Below are 26,317 nucleotides of genomic sequence, written 5' to 3'. Positions count from 1 at the left end.
AGACAAGACCAAGACCAGTGCCTGATGCTACATGACCCAATAAAATGTGAAACATGATCAAAATCACTTCTCAAATTGATCTGAAAGATCCACATTCCCATAAAATCATCCTGATATAAAACACTCACAGCTCAACTAAATATAACCATCTTTATTTAATACTCCTGGGTGACTTCCATCATTTATCACAGAATGTAAAACAATTATTCATAGTTCATCACAATAGTCTTAACTTTTCTCTGCCTTTCATAAACAATGCATAAAGTTGTGTTGTTTTTAAACCAACAATCTTTGTAAAAATGGGTACTTTTTCAAAACCACATAGCTAAATGTGTAAAACTGAAAAATATGGCAAACACTCATCAACAGTAAGAACTAAAGCCTTTAATCTTATACAGATTAAAGCTGCAGTATGTAATTTTTATAAAAAATCTGGTTTTTACATATTTGTTAAAACTGTCACCATGTCAGACAGTATGAGACCGATAATCTGCGAAAAAAATGGAGCTCCTCCACCTCCTCCCTGAATCGCTCCCAGTCAAAAACAACCAATCAGAGCCAGGAGGAGGGTCTTAGCACTGTCAATCACTCCTCGTGTATGGGGCTCAATGTACTTCAAGATTTGGTATCGATCCTATGCCAAGTAAACACAGGGCCATTATCACCGATACTGATACCAATACTTTTTAATAATTATGAAGAATTTCCATGAAGTTTAACTGGTTTGAGATTTTTTTCCTTTGGATCATTAATTAGTTAAAACCCAGGATAGAAATGGGCAAAGTTTATATGTAAGTAGAAAATACTTTATCAAAATAAAAGTTATTGTTCTGAAACAATAGAACATTAACAAAACATTTTTCCCCATACATTGATGTCTGGATTTTTTTTTTTTCACAAATTAAGTGTACAAAATCATCACTCAAGAACAAATGCAAACTTTTTTTTCCAGGTAGATTTTTCAGAAAGTATAATAAAAAAATTTAATAAATAATGTCCCTTCATTCACTAATTTTCTACAAATTTAAATTAAAATTTGCTTTAAATGTTTCATAGCAAAATCCTTTTTTTTTCCCTAAATAAAATATGTTATGCGTCACATAACAAAACACTGTGGGGAGGGGAGGAGCAAAGTGCTCTGTGCTGTGGCAGGAACGACACTTAGACAGTCAGCTCGCATCTTTGATGAAACCGCAGCGCTGCATACAGGAGAGAAACTGAAGCCAAAGTATCGATCTCATTACACTGATATTGATCAATACCAATACCAATGTTGGCATCCATATTATCGATATTAGGATCGATCTGCCCACCACTAGCTCAATGTACTAATGGCGGAAACAACTTACTTACTTCTCTGCAGTTACCATTGGTGGTGGCCATGGTAACTTCAGGGTTCTAGCAAGAAATATTTCTCACCCCAGCGCTAACGCTAATGCTAATTAGTAAGCTAATGCTAACCGCTAAATGCCGCTCCCACTTGTTAATTGCAGAACTCTAAATCAGGCCTTATTAGATTGATAGAATGATAATTTTTGCATATAATCCAGAAAAGTTATATTTATATATCATCACATTAAAAAACATACACAACAAAAACATAATCCAGATTTTTTAACAATCAGCTGCTAAAAGCATTTCCTACATTTGAATATCAGCCACCATGTTGTGAGCATAAACTATCACTTTTGAATGCAACAATAGGAAGTGACATCTTGCTGGGAACTGTAGTTATTTTATTCTTGAAGGCCTCTCATAGCTCTACTGGTGCTGAAAACTAATGTTTGACTATGGCTTTCTAAATACAAGTAGGGCTGCAACTATCAATTATTTTGGTAATCAAGTATTCAATTGATTACTCGCGTCAATTAATCAAGTAATTGGATAAGAAATAATTTTTCATTTTAACATCAGCATATTCGTTCAGATGTTTCTCTGAACATTGCTAGTGCTAATGGCACTTTCCGCAGTACACTGTGGTTATAGGTCTGTTCTGGTGGTTACAGCTGACATACAGAAAAAATAACAGCTGACATCCTCTGCACAACACACGCGCGCGCACATTCAAACATGCGCACTCACATGACAGAGAAGTAGGGGCGTGGAAAAACATCTCAGCGATCCACTCGTGTTAAAGGGTCGTTTTTGTTTTGTTTTGTTTTTTCCAAATGACGGGAATCCGTTACAGCGATGGAGAACTAACGTGGAGGAAATGCTCCGCTTACACGGAGACACCTGAGCTGCAGAGTTGAAACGACACATCAAAGCAACAAATTTGTGTCGAGGATTTTTAATAATTGAATTGAGGTACTCCAAGAATCGTTGCAGCCCTAAAACTTGCATTAAATTTTTAGTTTGTGTATCAAAATACATGAAGGTTGGTAAATACCAATAGTGAGATCAAACGTGCACACTGTGAATGAAACTGTCGGTGCTCTGTGGTAGATTGCAAACTGCGGTGAAATGATACAGACGTAAGCAGCGATAATAGCGGCGACCTAGCCGGGGCACCGCGGTCAAGTGAGCCGTCTTGACCGCGGTGCCGGGGCGGAGTCTGCGAGGTGCGCTCCTTTGAGAGGCAGAGGAGCGCAATCTTTGTTGGATTGGAATCAGTACGTTTGCATCCAATAAAAGCAAAGATGTTAACAAATAAATTGGACAATATTCTGGCAATTTAGTGATATTTTCAGAGCTGTGGTCTTGACTGGTCTTGAAATAAAATCCGCAAGGTCCGAGTCCATGACAAGACCGAGACCATCAAGAAGCGGTCTCGAGACCGATCTCTAGTGTTGTAGTCAAGACCACCTAACCCGAGACCGAGACAAGACCAAGACCAGAGGGTATCGAGACCGAGACAAGACCAAGACTTTTAGGGTCCGAGACCAGTCGAGACCAAGACCGAGGGGGGGCGAGACCGAGACAAGACCAAGACCAGTGCCTGACACTACATGACACAATAAAATGTGAAACATGATCAAAATCACTTCTCAAATTGATCTGAAAGATCCGCATTCCCATAAAATTACCCTGATATTAAAAACTCACAGCTCAAATAAATATAACCATCTTTATTTAATACTCCTGGGTGACTTCCATCATTTATCACAGAATGTAAAACAATTATTCATAGTTCATCACAATAGTCTTAACTTTTCTCTGCCTTTCATAAACTATGCATAAAGTTGTGTTGTTTTTAAACCAACAACCTTTGTAAAAATGGGTGCTTTTTCAAAACCACATAGCTAAATGTGTAAAACTGAAAAAATGGCAAACACTCATCAACAGTAAGAACTAAAGCCTTTAATCTTATACAGATTAAAGCTGCAGGATGTAACTTTTATAAAAAATCTGGTTTTTACATATTTGTTAAAACTGTCACCATGTCAGACAGTATGAGACCGATAATCTGCGAAAAAAATGGAGCTCCTCCACCTCCTCCCTGAACTGCTCCCAGTCAAAAACAACCAGTCAGAGCCAGGAGGAGGGTCTTAGCACTGTCAATCACTCCTGGTGTATGCTGCTCAATGTAGTTGTGTGCGACACTTCAAGATTTGGTATCGATCCTATGCCAAGTAAACACAGGGCCATTATCACCGATACTGATACCAATACTTTTTAATAATTATGAAGAATTTCCATGAAGTTTAACTGGTTTGAGATTTTTTTCCTTTGGATCATTAATTAGTTAAAACCCAGGATAGAATTGGGCAAAGTTTATATGTAAGTAGAAAATACTTTATCAAAATAAAAGTTATTGTTCTGAAACAATAGAATAAAACAATTTTCCCCATACATTGATGTCTGGAATTTTTTTTCATAAATTAAGTGTACAAAATCATCACTCAAGAACAAATGCAAACTTTTTTCCAGGTAGATTTTTCAGAAAGTATAATAAAAAATTTTTATAAAAAATGTCCCTTCATTCACTAATTTTCTACAAATTTACATTTAAATTTGATTTAAATGTTTCATAGCAAAATCCTTTTTTTTCCCAAATAAAATATGTTATGCATCACATGACAGTATAACAAAACACTGTGGGGAGGGGAGGAGCAAAGTGCTCTGTGCTGTGACAGGAGCGACACTTAGACAGTCAGCTCGCATCTTTGATGAAACCGCAGCGCTGCATACAGGAGAGAAACTGAAGCCAAAGTATCGATCTCATCACACTGATATTGATCAATACCAATACCAACGTTGGCATCCATATTATCGATATCAGGATCAATCTGCCCACCACTAGCTCAATGTACTAATGGCGGAGAAACAACTTACTTACTTCTCTGCTGTTACCATTGGTGGTGGCCATGGTAACTTCAGGGTTCTAGCAAGAAATATTTCTCACCCCAGCGCTAACGCTAATGCTAATTAGTAAGCTAATACTAACCACTAAATGCCGCTCCCACTTGTTAATTGAGTGATGGGGCCTAAGACATAACCAGAAAGCAGTAATCAGTTTTTTTGGACGTGTAGTTACATTTCTCGAGGTGCATGTCAGGTTTGCTTCAGAGAGGATTTTCAGTTATACACAAAGGATCAATGCAGAACTCTAAATCAGGCCTTATTAGATCGATAGAATGATCATTTTTACATATAATCCAGAAAAGTTACATTTATACATCACGCATTTAATGTGTCCCAGAGTGCCGTTTCCTTCCACTGTGTTTGCAGAAATCACATAAAAAAATACACAACAAAAACATAATCCAGATTCCTCGGCTGCTAATAGCATTTCCTACATTTGAATATCAGCCACCATATTGTGAGCATAAACTATCACGTTTTTAATGCAACAACAGGAAGTGACATCATCTTGCTGGGAACTGTAGTATTTTATTCTTGAAGGCCTCTCATAGCTCTACTGGTGCTGAAAACTAATGTTTGACTATGGCTTTCTGAATACAAGTAGGGCTGCAACTATCAATTATTTTAGTAAACAAGTATTCAGTTGATTACTCCGTCAGTTAATCAAGTAATTGGATAAGAAATAATTTTTCATTTTAACAATTCATCAGCATATTTTAACTTCCGTACTGCAGATGTTTCTCTGCGTGAAACAAACAGGGTGGATGGAGCAGCTACAAAGTTCTCTGTTCTTCATGTTGCTGATCAGGTGGTTGATAAAAACATTTTGACGAAGCCCCTCTGTACTGAAGGGGGTGGGGGGGGCACCGAACGATTGCTAGTGCTAATGGCAGCCCCCCCTTTCCCCAGTACACTGTGGTTATTGATCTGTTCTGGTGGCTACAGCTGACGTAAAGAAAAAAATAACAGCTGACATCCTCTGCACAACACGCGCACATTCAAACATGCGCACTCACAGCACAGAGAAGTGGGGGCGTGAAAAAACATCTCAGCGATCCACTCGTGTTAAAGGGTCGTTTTTGGTTTTTTTGGAAATGCTCCGCTTACACGGAGACACCTGAGCTGCAGAGCTGAAACCAAACATCAAAGCAACAAATTTGTGTCGAGGATTTTTAATAATCGAATTGCGTTATTCCAAGAATCGTTGCAGCCCTAAAACTTGCATTAAATTTTTAGTTTGTGTATCAAAATACATGAAGGTTGGTATTTACCTTTCATGCTGGGATTTTTTTGTTGAATCGGAAGCCTGAAATTTTCCTTTGATCTTCATTTTCCCTCTTACTTCTCTTCGTGTTCATGCCGGTTGTTATTTCGATTTATGCAGCACACGCATGACCATAGTGAGATCAAACGTACACACTGTGAATGAAACTGTCCGTGCTCTGTGGTAGATTGCAAACTGCGGTGAAATGATACAGGCGTAAGCAGCGATAATAGCAGCGACCTAGCTGGGGCGGAGTCTGTGAGGTGCGCTCCTTTGAGAGGCAGAGGAGCGCAATCTTTGTTGGATTTGAATCAGTAGGATTTGCATCCAATAAAAGCAAAGATGTTAACAAATAAATTGGACAGTATTCTGGCAATTTAGTGATATTTCCACAGCTGTGGTCTTGAATGGTCTTGAAATACAATCCCGAGTCCGCAAGGTCCGAGTCCATGACAAGACCGAGACCATCAAAAAGCGGTCTCGAGACCAAGACCGATCTCGAGTACTACAACACTACCGATCTCGAGTACTACAACACTGGTACATAATAAGTAATGTATGTATAAATGTACATAAGATTGCATCCTTTAAAAAAAAGAAAGGGAATTTTGATCATGTGTTTGATTCAAACATTGAATGCAGAACTTTTATTTATAATCCAGCACTCTTGCCTGATCTTTTTTTTACAAGAACTGGATCATTTCTTCTAACTCTGATGTTTTTTTTTTCTGTCGTCATTCTTTGTTGGGAAGGACACGGAGCTCCTGTCACTGTGACAGACTCAAAGCTTGGGTGTAGAGGCAGGTTATGAATGATTAATCACTGTCGGAGCCCGAGTATAATGGCCGTCTCTGGTATTGGGTCATGCACACAAGCTGATGCTGTCTGGTCATTTTGGGATGGACTGGTTAGCTGTGCAGTTAGGCATATAATCCCATCTACCAGTTGGTTAATTGATTACAGATTGATGCAGTTTGCCAGCTGCTGCTTGTCTTGTCTGAGGGGCTCGTCTCGACGTTTCCCTGCCCTTACGTGCCTTCCACCCTTTTTTTTTTTTTTTTGCAACCCCTCACATGATTGGCTTGTCTGAGCACTGATGGCTCAGCCATGCCCTCTGTCAGAAGCCATATGTCACAACTGAGGAGTGATCGGTTTGCTCTGAGAGAATCATGCACCCTCGAAAATCCAGATCTCCTTATGGAGAAATAGAGATTAGGGAAGGAAGCGTATGCTTCAGTGTAAGCGAAAGTGTAAGACCAGGTTTAAGCTGCACTGACCTTATAAATCTCATTATAATCAGGATTACCTTAAACAAGCAGCTTGAATAAGCTTGTACTTACTTTTAGAGGAAATTCATTTCATGCCATACAGATGTGTGAACTATGATTAAATGTATTTTGTGACTGATTGAGATCGTTGTTACTTAAAAAAAAAAAAAAAAAAGTTCATTGTCCTGATGTTACACCACTGATGTTATGGTACAATGAACACAGTTACAGTTAGAAATGCTGGAAATGTAAAACACAATTTAAAATATTATAATCAGGCTGTGAGTGTAACAAATGCAGATGAAAATAAAAAAAAAAAACACAAAAATATTTGATTGTTTTTCCCAGATTTTTACTACTTTGCAACACCCACACACAGCACCCAGTTAACAAGTAAGCCTGGCAGCTGGTCAGATGAGGCTGAGAGCATAATTAGGTCACGTAAGGTGAATGTAATTTTATGCCTCTTTGAACTCTCATCCTCTCTAATTGGACTGATTAGCGATGCTTAATTGACTTCTGAGATTTCCCATTTGTCTTGAATTTGGCATCAGCTTCAGCTAATAGGGCTCTGATTAGAGCGGAGTCAAAACAAGCTCATAATAATGGAGGCAGGAATTTGGATTTTAAAGCCCTCTTTGATGGAAATATTTATATGAATTATAATCAGACCAGAGCAGGAAATGGAGAAGATGATTTTTAGGTGCTGTCTAAAAGCACTTGTTCCAGCAAAGCAAACACGTCACCCATTTGAATAAATATAACTTTATTCTGAGAAGGAGAAAACTATTTTACAATGTGCAACTTTACATTAGTTGAATAAATGCTTTCAAACTTTTCATTACTTTTATCCAAGTCTTTGAATGCTCAGTGTTAATGTCTGAATTTACAGTGTTTGACTGTTTTCAGTCTAATTGGACTCATTCCTCTGGTAAACACATCCTGAACTGAAGTTGCATTTAAGCAGATATCATAAATCATCATGCATGCACATGAAAAACGTGGTGCAAACTGCGATGAACCTCAAGAAATAATGTAGTTAAATGTAGAAAGAATCCCCACCCTTCTAGAGCCATTTAAATACACTGATCTAAATGGCACATTCAAATGTCTAATAATATACTATAAATAAAAACATAGCTACTTTCTATATAAAGTTAACACTACCAATACAGGTATATATATATATATATATATATATGATTTGCTGTAGAAATATGTGGTGCCAGGACCACTCTGAGTACAGGACAAACAATTAAGAACAGATCTTATCACCAACATTCAGCAAACTTGCCATCATAGCCAAGTATGATGTTGAAAACAAATGTGATTCATTCCAAACTTCACACATGAAACTGAACTTCACAGATGGCTCGTGAGCTAAGACTTTGCATATCTGTTATTTTTTTCTGTAGGTGAAACACTCTTCATATAACTTGAGTAAATAGGAATGATGACAAACCCACTATCAGTGCTGTATCTTTAACACAATAAACGTCTGCCCTCCTAATCTGAATGCATCACGTCAAATGCATCACACACAAAATCTGCTCAGGTAATCACTCCCCCTTTGAGCCCTCTGCTGTTTTGGCCTCAGTGAGGTCACAGGATGTGTTGGATGGCCTCTGAGGGTCCCTCCCCTGTGAGAGCTCTCACAGTTCTTCGCTCTCCAGTGTGGCCTCAGGGGGGGAGCTGGCGAACAGGATGGGGCCGGTGTCCGACGTGGGGAACACTGACTTGATGTCGAGCCCCTGGCCCGTCAGAGCCGCGTAGCGACTTCCTGTTCGTGGAGTTTTCTTCATGAGTGCAGGGATGCTCTGATGCCACTGTGCTAAAGGTGGTAGCTAGTATTACTACACAGAGTGATGTACCCAAAAATGTCGTGGTTTTCTTAATAAAATTGATAGCCACTCAGCTGTACAGAATATTTACCATATATATCAAGTCTGCAGGTGCATGATATGACCCCAGCCTCGTTTTTTGCTGACACTGTGTACCAGCCTGCATCATCTTTTGTTGTCGGCTGGATAAGGAGACACACATACCCTGTGGCATCCTGGGTCATGCTGACAGAGAGATAATAGAGAATTTGTTTCAATTTCAAGAGTTTAAAATTTGTTATGTGGATTTTGACCCTGCGTTTTTATTGGACATACATACAGAAAATAAGCAGGAGAGGAAAGGCAGTCTAACATGCAACTTAAAGTTACCAAATTTAACCACTCAGCACGGCACTGAAACGGTGCCTGAGACAGTCAGAGGTCATACTAACCTGATTCTGTCCTTAGTTCTAGGAATAGAATCATTGTCTTTCTTCCAGAAGATGAGTGGAGGGGGCATACCCACAACACGACATTCCAGCCTTACTGGAGCCCCCTCAGGAATACCCATGTTCTGCAGCTTCTCCACAAACTGGGGTGGGTGCTTCCTTTCTTTTTCTAAAATGAATATGACCTACATCAGTAAAATGTGCATACAAAGTATTGCACTAACTTGCCTTAAAATTTGTTTGGTGTTTTTTTTTTTGCGCCTTCAAAAAGCAAAAGTCACAACTTTATCCAGTCCTTACCCACAACCTGCAGCTCCAGACTGAAGGAGCTCTGCCCTGCTTTATTGCTTGCAATGCAGGTGTATGTGCCGCCGTCTTTCTGAGTTAGAGGGTCAATGACTAGGGAATGGATGCCATTCTCCCTCACCAGCATCTTGTGGTAAAGGTCTGGATAAACAGGCCTCCCATTGACCAGCCACATGAGCTCTGGGTTGGGTAGGCCACTCACCTGGAGAACAAAAATGTCTGACTGTAAGGTGAGGCAAAAACTCAGTATTTTTACTGGACTTAGTGCCACACCAGGACCTCCTACCTACCTTACAGTCTAGTCTGCACAGTCTGCCCTCGTGAGCCATCATGTCCCCTGGAGCCTGGAGGAAGTGAGGACGAAAAAAGCGTCCCTGGGTTTGCTCACCTTCAACTTCCTGTATGCGGTTTCGCACCCTGACAAAAGGTGGAGGTGATCACAGCATGTTATGGGTCTCTCTCTCTCACACACACACACACACACCTACCTGTGACAAAACCAGTATGGTTTTGTCACAGGCTGCCAAGAATATACGGCTGCACTCTATTTCAGAATACCAGCAATACTACTTTTGGTCACTTTTTAAGCCTTTACAATCAGTAAATAACAATTAATAATTAGTTTGCAACACAATATACCATAGTTTAAAAGAGTTTTAAGTCTCTGTGAGAAGTTACAGGTATGTTGCTGAGAAGTAGAGTATTTCTCAGCTGTGCTTGCATGTTCGTTTCAGATGCTAAATAGAAGGTTTTAGATCTAGGTAAAGTTAAAGATGAACTGATACCAAAACAATATTACTGTCAGGGAGGAAACTGAACATTTTGGATGTTTCTTAGTGCCACAGATCACACTGCACACTCACCTTTGAGCATGAATTGGTGTCATTCGGTGTCGGGGAGGTCCTGTTTGGACTATTAAATGACCCGAGCAGCTGATTCGTCCCTGGTGATCAGTAAAATATTAAATCACAGCTCAGCCAGTTAGAAGCTAGAAGAAGGCGTTGGTAACACGAACAGGAAAATGAGTCAGATGTTTCACCTGCGGATTGGCTACCATGATGGTGTAGTTGCCATCGTCATCACTGGTTGTGGATTCAATGTGTAAAGCACAGGTCCCGTCTCCCTCTCTTATCTTCTTGTAATGGACATTCTTCTTCAAGATCTGCTTGCCATCCTTGAACCAGTAAACCTGATGAGAACCACCGGTGTGAATGATACAATGCAAGGTCAAAGCCAGAGAGATCTTTTGCACAGCACAGCTGTTGACCTCTCACCTTTGGAGGCGGGATTCCCACTACTTTACATGAGAACGTTACAGGCACCCCCTCCATCGCCTTGAAGTTCTTCAGTTTCTTGTCAAATATGGGTGCAATGCATTTTCCCGTGGGGACGTCATCGTGCTGCACCTCATCATCCGACTCCTCCACCGGCGTCCTCTCCAGACGGAACTCGATCTCGCTCATTAGCCTTTGCTCAAAATTGGACACTTTATACTCCTAGAAGAGGAAAACCACAACATAAAGTTAGTCACAGCAGTCATATTGCTGCACGGACCGTGTCTCTTTTGCTCACACAGATTTACCTAAAAATGAATGGTTACAATAACATGCATACCTGTTACACAGAAACCCAACTCATGAACATGAGACAGCGTGCATCTGTTCAACATGTAGCAACGATGGTATTAAAGTAACAATCCAAAAATCAAACCTCAAAACAAAAAGGTGGAGATTGTGACTTTAAGCCATTTGTTGATGAAGCTCACGCAGTAGCATCTGGGATCACCAAAGAATAAACTAGAATAATGTAGCCTAAAAAAGAAAAGCTTATCTAACCTAATCAACTAAAAGTGAGGGTAAAACAGAGAACAGAGGAAGAGGAGTTGTTTAACAGGACATGTGTGCAAGTCTTTTTTTTTTTTTCTTCAGGCTTTTCAGAAAAAAAAACAAAAAACTGAACCTAACATTGAAACTATGATGATTTAGGGAAAAATAAAACTTTTGCTAAAAAATGAGTACGGCTATTATTTTAAGAGGCCATAAACATACGTTATGTATGCTTTTCATAAAGGTGCAGCTAACGAAACAAAAACATTTTTTGTGAAAATTGAACTTGAAATCATGAAGACAGGGCGCAAAGATTCAGTGGGAAAACTGAAGTTATTACATTTCATTAGCTTCTTGAACTTTAACCCCTTTAATCAGATTATTCGTGCAGGTTATGCTGTATATTAGTTAACAGAAGCTTGAACGCTTGATTAGAGATATTAAGAAAGTAGATAAGTATATGACAATATCCTAAGTTGTGTAATCTCAGTCTGAAACAATAGTATAACCCATACAGCCTCGAGCAAAGCAGTGCTTGGGTCGGGTCCTTGTACCTCATCATAATTAATGACAGTAGCAGCAATGTTTGGTCCAAGGGGCCTGCTCGCTGTTTTCCCCTCATTACTCAGCTTCTATGAAAGGATAGGGATGGATGAAGAACACCAAAGGCACACAAACTGTACATACAAACACAGAGTGATGGAGTAACACACAGGCTGTTATTGTTAGCATGCATAGGTTGTTATGGTACACTGACACCAGGTTATGAGTGATAGTTTATGACTGGGGAGGAAATGATTGCACTGCTCGGTATTCATCATTTCCCAAAAAAAAATTGGGATGCTGTGTAAAATAAAATCATTTCAAGCCTTTAAAAAGGGACAAAGATGATATATTCCAAAGGTAAAAACTGAGAAATTTTGTTTTTGTGGAAACTTGATTCTTATTTTGAATTGTCGCCAGCAAAACATTTTATAAGCCATGTTGTTGCTCTACTGCAGAAAGAGGTTTGGCATTGCGTTGCTGATGTGATCGCTGTTGCAGTATTCAGCATGCTGCTGCAAAACCAAAAAGATTCCCAAAAAGAATTGAATGAATCACCTCAGGTTATTGCACAACTTTTCCAGTCTTTGTTCTATTTTCAGTTAAATAAAGGATTTAGTGATGGGTGGATTAGATACATTTTCATCTTACACTGCATCCCAGTTGTTGTTGCTTTTTTGGAAATGAGGTTGTGTACCCAGGTTAAAAACTGGAGACCGGTGAGAATGCAGCACAGTCACTGGTTAATACACAGTAAAGTTTAACTGTGAAAGTATGAAAAATTAGGTTGCAACAGCTGTGATTATTGATCATATACTAATACTTTAAACTGATCATTACTAATTCATAAAGCACTCTGATGTCTAACTGAGCAGAGATGCAGCGGAGGCTAAAGAATCCAGTGGATTCACCTCGAGCTAAGAAAAATCTTTCTGATACAAGCAGCTGTTTGCGTTGTTATATTTATTCACCACTTCATCAGTGCAGCTGAGGCAGTCAAGCCACAGAGACTACCTAATACCTGCTGATGTACAAAATGTGGAGTATCATCTTTAAGTCGGAGCTTCTTCTCGATGTCATAGAGGAGAAGTTCTTTGCGCTCGTGGACGTCTTCAGCTGACGGAAGGCGGACCTTTGGTGCCTTCTTTTGTAGCCTGAAGAAACAGAAGGCAAAAATGTGGTCGAACCTGTGACAGTTCACATTCTCATGAGCAATTGTTTGTCAGACGAGGCATACCCTAATGGAGCTCCCTTGGGCAGGCCCATTGAGTTGGTGGGCTGGCTTGGGGTCAGGGACGGCAGGACGGAGCTGAGGAAGGCTACCGGGTTTTGAATGGGACTCGGGGTAGAGCTGGTGGAGGTGGGAGAAGAAGCCTGAGGGGGTGACTGAGCTCTAAAGGAAAACAAGCTATTCACAGATCCCGGTGTAGGTGAGGATACTAGGGACGGGGGGCTGGCGGGAGATTTGAGCACCCTCGTGGGAAAAATCCTGGGTGGTGGGGAGAGCGGTGGGAAAGTAGGGGAACTAGCTGCAGAGGAGTTGAGCTCAGCAGCCAGCTCGTGTAGAAGAGGGACCGGTGATTCTGTTGGGGAAGGACTCCTGATCGGTGAGAGGGTCTGAGCGGCTACAAACTCTTTAGGCCGTACGTAGTTGAAGGAGTGGGACGTGGCGGTGAGATTCATGAGGGAGGCATGGGTGCTTCTTAGAAGAGGAGTGGGGGATGTGATCTGTTGTAAGGCCGGGGTTGAATCTGTAGAGACTGTGCTGAGCTTTGGTGCAGGTGGAGAGCAAAACTGGGGTGTGGGTGCAGTTTTGGTAAGAGATGCAGGGGACAGGTTCATGTGGGAGGCATGGATGGTCTTCATCTGGGTTAGTGGTGATGTACTGAGAGAAGGGGCTGAGTTTAGCTGTGGGGCACGAGGAGGGGAGGTCACCAGTGAGGATTTCATATGCTGAGGAACTGAAGAAAGAGAGTTCAAAAGAGGAGCAGGAGAAGTGTTAAGAAGAGGTGAAAAGGTGGAGGTCGGTGCTGGAGCAGGTGGGGTGGTGGTCGCTGGAGGTGCAGAGCGAGGGATCTGCTGAAGGGCTGTTGTATTACGTAAAGGCCGGGGTATCCCCGGAGACCACAGCGGACCTTCAGGGGAGCTTTGGACTTCGGACTGGACCTGGATGTGGCACGGCGGGTGAGAGGGAGGCTGGATGTGGGTTTGTGGTTCAGTCTCCTGCTGCTGCTCCAGGAGGACCTGGTTGTGCAGAAGCTGGAGCTGAGCTGGGTCCCTAGTGATCAAGCAAAAGCAAAAATCAAAGAACCAAAACTATACATGGTGAGGATGAGAACAGCTCAGTGCACCCAGCACTTTGGAACGAGCCAAAGTCAGCATGAAGAATGCTCTGCCCTTTTATGGACTACCAACAAGTAGCCCATAAACAACACCGACCAAGCTTTAGATACACTGAGCTTTCAATGACAACAAGATGTTTGCTATTTTTTTAATCATTAAATTACTGCAAGTTCACTTTCAGTAAATTATACATCACTATTTCTCATGTTTATCTGAGTTTTAGCCCGTGAAGAAAAATAAAAACTAACTCAGAAAACAAGATGTAATTTATAGCATTAGCTGAAGTAACAGAGCAACATAAATGCACTGAAGAAAACTTACAAATAGAAAATGCCATCCTTTGTTTTAGAAAGTCTGAAGGTCCACATTTGAAGTCCGCATGCATTCATTTATGAACTGAAATGATTAGATCTGCTATCTGAGCCAGTGGAGGAGGAACCACCCACCTCTTCTGCTTTTTGTTAATACAACCCTTCAAACTCACTTCAATACCGTGCAAAGTTTGACCGAATTTGGGAAACCCATGTACAAAATCTCCATCTGAGAGCACAGACTGTTTTTTTTTAAAATACTGTACTGTTGCCAACAATGCACTTTCTTAAAATTCATTGAAATGTTGTTGCTTTTTTTTTTTTGCTCTACTCACAGTTTAGGTTTGGCCAGCACTGGTGGTGGTTCTTTGCTGACTAATTCCTCAGTGATGTCTTCATCAGAGGGACTAGATGCATCACTTTGTTCATCCTCTTCATCCTCAGGCAGTTTGAAGTGCACACGCAGACCTACTCTGGAGTTAGTGCGTGAGTCTTTGTGGTTTGTAAGGTTGCCTGTCTTTAGGCAGGAGTTGGGTGGAGGATCAGGTAAGGGTACCACAACAGGGCTCCCGTTCTGATGAGTCGGGGTCCCCTTATCTTTGGAACTGATGTCAGGCGATGTCCCTGAAGGTCTGGACACCTCCTGCTGTGCTGAAGTCTCAAATGCAGATGGTGCAGTGAAGGGTTTGGGGTATGGGAGAATCTTTCTGGCTCCCTGCGTTCCATTGGATCCAAGTGGGTCCTTGTGGTGGGAGAAAGGATCTAAATTTGGGGTGCTGGTGCTGTGAGAGTTTAAGCAGGAGCTGGTACTCAGGGTGGAGGGTTCCAGATTGGGAAGGCTGGTGCGCAGGGGGTCTGGACGCAACATGCTAGAACTGTTGGGGTCCAGGCGAAGGGTGCTAGTGTTTAAGGGGTCCAGGCGTAAGGTGCTAGAGACAAGTGGATCAAGGCGAATGGTGCTGGAGTGCGGCTTAATGCTGCTGGTCACAACAACCTCTGGTTGAGAGTTTACAGTAGCAGCTGATGGGGGAAGCTCTTGAACTTGACTGGGCTCCACTATTAAACTGCCTGAATACCTCACATGATTGCTGTTGCTGCCATTGCCTGAGGACAACCAGAGACACACACGTAGAAATTTTAATGTAAGGATAGAAAAGTAATACCCACTGATTTTTAAAGAGAGGCATTACCTTTGACCTTCAGTGCAGCACTGCTAGACACGGTTCCATACTTGTTGTTTGCTGTACAAGTAAACATCCCAGAATCTTCAGGAAAGACCTCGGCAATGACTAAAGTGCATATTTCCTCTAAAAGTAGAGAAAAAAAAGTGCAATATTCTAAAGCTCCCAGTGATTTCTCAAAGTGTTTAAGTGCAGAAAAGAAAGATACATGACTCTTGTTTCAGCATTGAGAATCTATGTGCAGCTAAGGCTGTTTGAAGTGATCTGCCATGATGATTTGACACAGGATGGGAGGATACCTTATATGGTCCAGATTCAAGGAAAAGCAGCCCTGGCTTATGTACAGAAGAAGAGCAGGAGCTTGAGCCAAGGACTATAAACACTTCAACAGAGGAACATGTACACACTGCAGCATCGTATACAGGCAGGCAGGCAGGCAGGCAGGCAGCTGTTATGGTGCAATCAACACTTGTATTTTTGATAGACTGAATGAAATATGTACCTGATTCAGCTGGAGATCTGGGCTCTGAAATAGAAACGAGTAACAAAATCGTTATGAAACTGGGTGTGTGTGTGTGTGGGGGGGGGGGGGGGGGGGGTGGGGTATATCTTATTTTGCAGACTCATTATTTGTGATCATTTACAAAATATATAATATAAAACTAATGTTGCTGAATTCCACAAATGGTTTAATAGACTCTTTTATAAAATGCTATCGTGTACACACACAAACTGAGCTTTAAAATCTATTAATGCAATATAAAGATTAAAATAACCCTTGGACATAATTTTTATAAACAAAATGGTGCAAATGTCTTGAGCCACCCCTCATTTCTTTACATTTTGTTTCCAAGGAGCCAAACTTTCTGGTCATTTTTGTAAAGTGGTCTTAAGCAGTATTTCTTCAGGCTATCTGAAGGGCTTTCAAAAAAATTTTGGTTTGTTAAGTAATACTAATCTATAAATCTTTAAACATGAAAAAAGCACCTGACTCAAGGGATGAACCAGTGTTGTTTATACACATAACAGACAATTTAGCAAAGAACCAATGTGTAATTGTATCTTTATGCACTTTGTTACAAGCAGCCTGTTGCAACGTCCCCCCCACCCCCAACCTTAATGAAGGTTGTCTGTAGGTCAACCTTCATTAAGCTGATACTGTTTTATTTTTTACAAATATAGAAAATTCATTAAAAAAATAAAAAGTCAAAAAATTGAAAATCCATCTGCTGTATTTTGTAGAGCCTTAACCAAAGAGTGTTTGTGCCAAGTTTCAGAAGATTTCAAGTATAAATGACTGAGGAGTAGCAAATTTAGCAAAAAGTTGACGGACGACCGACGGTTTGGTATCGGATCATCTCCGCTGACTGTCATCCGCTGTTGACAGTGGAGCTAAAAATCCAGCAAAGACCTGACACAGGACCTGAGAGAAGCATCTGACCCTTCAGCTGATCCATCTAGTGATTGTGAAACCTCATCAGAAAAGGTGTCAGTGGAAGGGTGGCTGTCAAGAAGCCATTCTTAAGGAAGGGGAAAAGGGAGGAAAGGCTGAAGTATGTCAAATTACACAATAACTGGACTGAAAATCAGTGGCAACAGGTCTGATGGAGTGATGAATCCAAATTTGAAATTTGGTCATCAGTACGTATGGAGGACGTCAGGAGAGAGGTGCAACAGTGAGTGCCTACAACTGTCTGCGAAACACGGTGGAGGCTCTGTCATGGTTTGAGGCAGCATTTCAGCCAGTGGTGTTGGAGATCTTGTCAAATTGGTGGAATTATGAACACAGAAAAGTACTGCCAGATTTTGATCACCATTCAATGCAACCTGGAAAGTATCTGATTGGCAACAGCTTCATTTTTCAGCAGGACAATGATCCCAAACACAGTGCCAATGCACTAAAAGCATACCTGGATAGATAAACACACAGTAGAACACCATCAGTCATGGATTGGCCTCCCCAGAGCCCGGACCTCATCATTCATGACAGAAAACGAAACAAAAGGGCAGCCAACATCCAAAGAAGAGCTTTGACTGTCCTTCAAGAAGCCTTGAGAACTATTCCTGAAGACTACTTAAAGAGATGACAAAAAAGCTGCCTCAGAGAGTTCAGACCTTCAAGCTCATTAGATTTGTACAAACTCTGTTTTTGCCTCATATTCTGTACTTCCATGTTTGTTTGCACATTTCAACAAATCACTGCACTTATTTCCCATTTTCCAAACAAAATATAAAGTGGTGGCTCAAGACTTTTGCACAGTACTGTAAAATCAAATGATTTCAGATTCATTTCTTTGTTGCATAAAGGGGGAAAAAAAGTTACATTTGAAACTGTGTATTCAGGATGACAGTCATGGGGCAGCAACAGAGCTTACTTTTCTGCAGGATCCTGAAATCAGGCGAGTCCTCTACGATTTTTCCTTCTCTGTACCAGTCCACTCGAGGTGACGGCACCCCTTTCACACGACTCTCTAGCACCACCAGCTGGCCTTCCGACGCAACGAGGTCCTGCAGGCTCTGGTGGGACAAGACCAACTTTAAGTTAAATCACTAAACAAGCAGTAATACGCAGAGAAGCGTCCTTTTGAGAGAAATTTTACCTTTGTGAATACAGGGGCAGCCATAATAGGTTGCCCGTTTAATCCTTGTGGAGAGCTGTGGTTGGAAGTTTGACTCTGAAGGTGAAAAAAAGCCCACAAAGGATCAAATTACATAAAGCTCAACTAAAATAAAGAATATGTAGTGAGAGGAAACTTTTGAGTTATTCTACCTCAGGCTGGAGTGTTTGTGCGGGACGTGACAGGACAGATGATACTGCTGAGTTTAAAGGCTGTGACGTAGCTATCGCTGAAGCCGTCTGTTGCAGCTGTGGAGTAGATATGACCGGGAGAGATGCTGACACCTCTTGGGCTTCTGTAAGTTCTGTTTCACCTGATGAAATGGGAAACACCTGCACAGGTACCACAGATGTCGCCTCCTGAGCAGGATGTGCTGCTGATGCCACGGATACTTTTGAGAACTCTGGGACTGGAAGTATTGCGGCAGATATCCGGACTGGTAGAAGAGGTTCGGGAGCTATTTGAGCAGTTACTGGAGATGAGAGCTCCTCTGCTGGTTCCTCGGGGTCTGCTGCAGGCTGGGATGACACCGTTTCTTCCTCCTCTGCAGGAATAACTTGGCTTGAAGATGACAAAGATGGGGATGACTTTGGTTGTTTTTTCTGCAGCCTTAAAAAAACAAAATCACGGAAGGAAGGAAGAAATTGTGTCATTTAGTGCTGGTATGGTTCAGATACTCTTTTTGAAGTGGGTGCTGATACTGACAATAGGTCACAAACTCACTGGGTTACATGTTCAAAGTGCGGTTCCACATCAGAATCCGAAGAGGAGGCACCTGTAAGATTGAACCAACAGGTGTGCATCAGTAAAGAAGTTACAAATATGGCCTATTACGGTATCAAGAAGAAAGAAAGAGGCGGTCACCTTCTACATAGATCTCAGCTGATGTGGAGTCAGTGCCGTAGCAGTTAGATGCAAAGCAGGAGTAGCGTCCGGTATCTTCCTCGAATGCCTCTGCAATAATCAGAGAGTGCTGCTCACCACTGGTGAGGATCTGAATGTCAGGGCTGTTCTCCAGCTCCTTTCCCTCACAGAACCACCTATTAAACAAAAAAAGTAAACTGATCAGCTGAAAGCTCCTTCCATCAGTCTTAGTGAGCTTCAGTGCAACTGGACAACCCTGGATTTGTTGTGTTTCTCCACTCATTCCCGTTTTTTTCTTTAACTTGATGTGTTTTCTGGAAGTAAACAAGTCTGTTTCCATGTCAGTGACACTCCTACCTGTTCATTTTTATTTTAAACACAGTTTGCTTTAACCCCCCCCCCCCCCCCCCCCCCATTAACCTGCTGACACTGTTTCTATAAGGCTGGCCTCTGTCCCACTCCCCTAGTACTGTTTCTGGCTTGGTACCATTCAGTAGAGTTATGCAGGCCCAGAGGAAAATGTTTTGATGAGCTAGCCCTATCCCTTTCCCTGTAAGAGAAGAAGCAGCACCAGCTTGCCATGCCACTTCAGATACTGTTTCTATGCACTGTTGATGTTGTCGTTATGAGGAGCACAAAATGCACTTTACAAACAAATCACTGTTTGTTTGTTTTTCTTAACTGTTTATGACTTGATGCCTGCTTAGACTCAGGTCAGGCTACATCAGGTCAGGGTCTTAAATTTTATGTTGTCAAATAGTAAAGTATTTGCAAAAAAAAAACATTTAAAACTTGAAAAATGGTAGAAAATACTTCCAGCCCAAGTACTATTACATAAACGTCTTAGGACATGAGTGGACAGGAGTTGCACTTGGCAGCACTCTGTGTTTCTTTTTTAATTTTAAAACTATAATAACGTCTTCCCTGTTCTGACCAGCAACATATGCAGCAGCCTCTGTGTCAGCGTGCATCTATTTTGAGAAGATGAGGCACTGATGCTTTAAAAAAATCAAGCCAATAAACAAAGAGGAATGGGGGTCATGTATTACACTCTCTGGAAATACGTCACCACAAAGTCATAATTCATATCAGAGTGCTTACACCAAGATTATGGATCATCTGCATGACTCTGCTTCACTTTTTCAGTTCAGTATGCAGACACTGATACTACCCGCTGCTGTAGCAGAAGATTTCCAAAAGGAGAAAACACAAATCCACACTAAAGGGATGTTCCCCATTCTTGGATGCAACGCTGGCTGGAATGTGCTGCCTGTGTCCTGCCTGAGCCGAGCTTTGTCATTCTCAGTGAGTAAGAGTCTAAATTGAAAGCATGAGTAGCAGAGGAGTTGGCTGCTCTGTGAGGTAAAGACCACTGCTTGCTGCACCTGTCTGGGCAGAGAGAGGAGATTCCCTCATGAGCCCGGGGTCTCTGACTGGCTGACATAAGCTCATACGCACAAAGCTAAACATAGACTCAGGATACACACAATGCCATACACCGACATATCAGAGAGAGCACACCACCGCAAACTGATGGAAAATATAAAGCTCGCAACTCTCTTTTGTCTCATTTAAATCAGACACACGTTAGCAGCAACAACAAACATCACACTAAAGTAAATGAGCTCTGTGTTAATACAGAGAGTAAATTTGTCAGTAGAAACTATTGAAACCCACCTCAGATCTCCAGAAATGTACGTTTGTGAGACACTGTGGCACCAACAACAAAACATATAAAAATATCCACCAAGGAGAGACTGTAAATCATCTTACCAAACTCTTCACGCTTCTCTCAAGAGCTCAGTTCCATTATCAGACACGAGTACAGCTCACATTGCCGACACTGTCTAAAAATGGCAGAGAGCTACATTCTCCCTGGACAAGTATAAGGTAGTGGCTCAACAATGTGCAGCGGGACTAACAAGCCCATGCCCCTGATAGTCTGACACCTCAGCTTCAGCGGGTTAAAGTTGCTGTTTGGTGAGAGAATGTTTCCCTTTTTACAGAAGGCCCTTAACTGGATGCAGCAAGAGGTGTAAATTGTTTATTTATTTATATAATCTGCAGTGAAAATTTTAGCAAATTCTAAGTGCAGATGATTAATAATTAATATGACCGTTTATCTTAAAAACAGAGAGCCTCATGCTGTTATCATTTACCCCCCAACAACACATAAATCTACACAAACGCTCAACTCAGACTATTCAGAATCAGCTGTTGGCCATCATCACATGTCACTTCTGTCGGCATCTCTGAATAAACCCCAGCGTCATTCATCCTAAGTTACACTTCCTAAATGACTTTGGAATTTAGACACAGGCTCCGAGAACAACTAACCAATATACATACACACACATATTTTATATATATATATATATATATATATATATATATATATATATATATATATATATATATATATATATATATATATATATACACACACACACACACATACACGCACACACACAGTATCTTTAAAAATGAATACGTTTGATGGGCCAGCTGAAAGATAAATGTTAATATTGTCTGATGTTGGATTCCAGTAAGCATGGCCATACTGTTAAAGAATGATTTTAATACAAATGACTTGTATATAATATATTACATGTTAAAGTGTATTTTCTGTATCAGCAAACAATCAAATTGGTGATACTGCTAAATAAATATACTTTGATTCATGCTCCAAGTGTGGTGTTTACAGATTCGCCTAACAAAGCAAAAGATCCCAGATTTGTTCCCAGGAGGAGACACAAATCCCTTTGGGGTCGAGTCAGGAAGGGCATCCAGGGTAAAAATCTGCCATATCAAGCATGTTACCTCCCGTGGAGACCCCTTGTGAAAAAGAAAGCAGACAAAAGTAGTTTTGTCAGGTAAATGTATGTTAGCTAAATACTTTTAAGGTATCAAAAGAAAGAGTATTCAGAAATATGAGCCCAGGGAATCTTATATTATTTGATATATTATTATATTAAAAAAAATTTATTGACACTTCCTTTTGTACAGTAATAAATGTCTGTTACAATATATAAATGTTGTTAAATTAAAAAAAAAATTTGTATAAGCTTAACACCTATTTTTTGCAAACAATTAAACAGAAAAATATCAAATAACTAGCCTAATGTTGCCAAATAATTGTAGTGGAATAAAAACACGATATTTGCCTCTGAGCAGTAGTGGAGCAGAAGTACAGACTAACATCTTGTCCCTCATGTACTCATATCATATACCCATGACTCAAACAAGATAATTTAGCTGAATTAGATCCTTCTGCATGCTGGGATGCTGCTGCTGACCAAACCTAACAGCACAGTAAGCTTTTACAAGCACTGCATTTGAGAAAAATGTAGAGCCTGGAAACAGATAAGAGTGTCCTGCAAAATAAAGAATAAACTAATGATGGAAATTCAGTGAGGGGCAGATTGTTTGGGTCTTCTTACCTGACTTCAGGCACAGGGAATCCTCTTACAATGCAGTCTAACCGGACCTTGCTGCCCTCGGGAACCTCCCTGCTTTTCAGTTTCTGGATGAAGCGAGGAGGTTCACACACAGGCTCCGCTGAGTATGGAGTTTCTGTCGTGTCAAAGCTTTGAGGCTCTTCCTCTGCCTCCTGGGGCACAGAGTCATACTGTTCCTCCTCAGTAATCTCGCAGTCCTGAAACTCCACATGTCCTGTCTCAGAATCCAGCTGGGCCACTGGTTGGTGGGTAATAGGAGGGCTGGGTGGCTCCTTCTCCACCTCCATGGGCATGACGGCGCGCTCCCGGTTGTCTGACACGATGGGATAAACTGTCCCATCGTTCTGGCTCTTGCTCTGGACCCTGCTCCTGTGGGCTTTGCAGGCTCTCGGTCGTATCCTTTTGGAGCTGTTGGCCTTGAAGAGAGAAGAGAGCTCCTCAATGAAGTCAGCTGCCTTGTTGAGGAACTCCTTCTTGGACTGGGTCTCCACACCATAAGGGGCATTTCTTGCTGACCTGTGATAGTCTTGGAATCCTTCACTGGAGTCCCTGCTGTTCCTGATCACATTGTCCTGCCGTGTCGATGCCTTGTGCATCTTTCTGTCACATGTGAAAGTCGTGTTTGTGGCTGGGAGTTCTTTAATCTCCGGGGCCGGCTGAGCAAAGGGCACAATCGAGGGGGCAGAAAAAGGAGCAGGAGAGGGGTGAGAGAAGGGAATAGAACTGGGTGTGGATGAAGAAACTGAGGTTGAGGAGATGCTGGAGGGGGTTGACGGTGTGGCAGAGACCTTGACCTCTGCCCTCTCCTCACGAGGCTCATGTCCAATGGCCTGGCGGGCCAAGTTCACACTTTTATCCAGTTCCTCTTGGCTGAGGAAGGCTGAAAGATCTGGGAACTGGGGATCACTGTGGCCAACAGCATCCTCAGCCTTGCCTTTGAGCGACCCGTAGATCTGCAGGCGTGAGGAAGAAGCGTCTGAGCGGCTCATCTCGCTGTGGCGCTGCTGGGCTCTGGCCTCTGCCAGGTAACTCTCCCTTAAGAGCTGAGAGAGTGAGGGTGGCTGGTCGATGGTGTTCTCTTGCATGTTGCTGAAATAAACACAAGATTTTCATTTAAAAGTGTGTAAGTGAAAATATTCAAGTAGACTTTAGGGCTGACTATGATCCTCTGCAGGTTTATAGAAGGATTTCCTGCCCCTCCCCAAATCGGTCATCAACAAATATGAAAGAAATGAGACGCCCTGCACACTGCGTGTAGTTGATTTGTGACATTTGGCTCCACAGACCTTCATCCCATATGAATTTAAATGAATGAAAGTGTGCAGCGTGAATTGTCACAAATAAATACATTTGGAGTGATATCATGCAGTCAGTGGTGTGATCACAGGCCTGAATGAGCTGAGATTTAAAACGTTTGAACAGCTGTTTGTGAAGATCAAGTCTCTGTAAGAAAATGTAACTCCTGAGGACAAACTAATGGAAAGCAATGGCATATTAAAGGCTAGTGTGAATGTGCTGACTTCAAGCGTTAATAGAGTCGCTGTCTGACAGTTAGTGCTCAGTAATTTCTCACAACAGTTCAATATCAGTGTGTTATAACACAATAATAAAAATGACAACATGAAGATAAGAATCAACTGTTAAGCACATATTTCTCACTCTTTGAGTTGATTTAAATACTGCTCCAAAAATGACAAATCCAGTCCTGATTAAAAACGTGTGACAAATATTAAAGTGGACCTCTTCTACTGCATTTTATTCTTGGACTCTAATAGAGTAGCTTTGGATTTTTTAGTTTATTGTAGACCCTCAATTTATCTTTTACTTGAAACAAGCCATTTTTTTTTCTTTAAGCCGGGTTTCTCATTCGCTGCTCCTCATAACACTCTGTTATAGACCTTTTTTTCTACACTTGCTCTGGATGATGTCACAAAGGAGGATATTGTGAATGTGGTCAGGCACTCTGGCTCCACTGTCTGACTGCTATAAAAACGTTTCAGAGACACGAGTGTTTGGCTCATAGCCATTACTTGTTTCAGTATTTGAAACTTTGGACATGTTTAATATGACAGATGATGCGACATATTGTTTTGTCATATTTCAAACAAAAGGTGCCAAAAATGGCCTGGCACCGCATTCTCAAATGGAGATTAACTGCTTTTCTTTGACATTTGTGATAGCGAACTGGATAGCTATCAGTTTTCACCATTTTCTATAGAACAATTGAGTTATTGATTAATCAAGAAACTACCTAGATTCCCAGGGTGAATCAGACAAGTCATACATGGTTCTGTAAGTCACAGGATTATTAGGCTTTTATGTTCAGATGCCCATTCAATCAATTTAAAGCCAATGTCTTGCTTTGATGCTTTTTACTCTTCTGTCTGCACCATATGATAAAGAGTCCATAAAAACTTTTACTGTATCTGAGATATATCTCGCTATTGCAGTTTTATTTAAACAATCCCTTGTGAAATATTTGGCACTGAGTCTGGAGTTAAAAGCAGAAATACGTAGTAAAAATATCTTTTCATTTTAGCCTAAATTCAGCCCTGACAGGGTGTCAGGTTCATGTACTGTCACCAGATCTGAGAGATACACGTGGGCTTTTTTGCCCCCCGTCCACCTCAGACCAACATTTTTATGAGGTTTAGATTTTGCAGTGTTCTGACACTACGCATGAGCAAGTTATTGAATACAGACATGAGATAGGGCACACACATGCTACTGACACTCAAATCAGTGCAATTAGGAGAGACAGCAATGTCCTTCCAACAGACCTGAAGCTGCAGCTGTTGTGTACATTTATCCTTTGCAAACAGGCTCCAAGCCCACCAAGTCATGTCTAATAATAGCGAGGGGTCGGTTTACTGAAGGGGGAAAAAAAAAAAAAAAAATCAAAAAGAAAAAAAAAGAAGCTGTAGCAGCAGCAATGCACCTCGTCCTGTGGGCCCTCGCTATCATGATTTTGATCATTAATCAGATTACACAGAATCAACTATAATTATCATAAATGTGGCAGTGCTGAGTGAGATGGCAGTCACAGCCCACACACATGAACAGCCCTCCCAACTAAACGACACTCCAAGTGGGTTAAGATAATTGAATAAGAGCATATTGTACAAACAGAAACCTTAAAGCTTGTCTGAGGGTCAGCGTCAGTGTTTCTGAGGCTGTACACAGCAGCTGAAGCTGATGCCAAAAGACCGTCAGCGGGACAGTGAACAATTAAAGCAGGGGGTTGTGTGTTTTTACCTTCAGAATAAGCCCAGCTGGCCCCTGCGGAAGGACTAGTAAATCCTCAGAGTGCACCTGTGCCGAAAGGGGCTGATTCCAGTCTCCTGGCTCCTGCCACCCGGGAAAATCTCAGACATAGGCAGCTGCCCAGCCTTCCCGCTTTTCTCGTTCAGAATTAACCTTGAAGTTTACAGGAAAATGTGGAGCCGAGTAGCAACGGTAACCTGTCAGCAGTAAAAGTAGCAACATTTGTCAGTGCAATAGTGGCAGGTTATTTTGGGGAGGCCTTGCCCATGTGTCTGGGTGGTGTCCCTCCTCATTGGTCACGGGGGGTCGTGCTGTAAAGGGATTCCTCCTCCTGTGGTTCATCACGGACCTCCGTACTACAGAATTAGAAGCCCCTTGGTAAACCTTTCTCGCCCTCTCACACACACACTTGCTTGTGTGATCACTGCTGATGATGAGCCATAATCCATTTCCAAACAGATTTTATGTTTGATGAAGAAATGATGACAGTAAAACCT

The 26,317-nt window shown here is 41.5% G+C and overlaps 1 protein-coding gene across 1 annotated transcript; it reads right to left on the bottom strand.

Annotated features, from left to right (window-relative positions):
- Positions 1-7,709: 7,709 nt before the first annotated feature.
- Positions 7,710-25,887, bottom strand: mypn (myopalladin). The gene is made up of 21 exons (XM_030748078.1): positions 25,812-25,887; positions 22,539-23,645; positions 19,099-19,274; positions 18,958-19,009; positions 18,387-18,843; positions 18,217-18,291; positions 17,992-18,133; positions 16,119-16,142; positions 15,626-15,742; positions 14,771-15,539; positions 13,019-14,059; positions 12,803-12,935; positions 11,793-11,870; positions 10,687-10,908; positions 10,452-10,601; positions 10,276-10,355; positions 9,703-9,829; positions 9,407-9,614; positions 9,110-9,275; positions 8,770-8,903; positions 7,710-8,668 (listed from the first exon to the last, which is right to left on the bottom strand). Exons 2-21 carry the CDS (start codon positions 23,639-23,641, stop codon positions 8,490-8,492), a joined length of 5,433 nt encoding a protein of 1,810 aa, XP_030603938.1. The 5' UTR covers positions 23,642-23,645; positions 25,812-25,887; the 3' UTR covers positions 7,710-8,489.
- Between the last annotated feature and the right edge of the window lie 430 nt (positions 25,888-26,317).

Source organism: Archocentrus centrarchus, chromosome 15, assembly GCF_007364275.1.
Source record: "Archocentrus centrarchus isolate MPI-CPG fArcCen1 chromosome 15, fArcCen1, whole genome shotgun sequence".
Classification (NCBI taxonomy): Eukaryota; Metazoa; Chordata; class Actinopteri; order Cichliformes; family Cichlidae; genus Archocentrus; species Archocentrus centrarchus.
The sequence above is the reverse complement of the archived record's forward strand: the minus strand, read 5'-3'. Positions and strand labels throughout refer to the sequence as shown.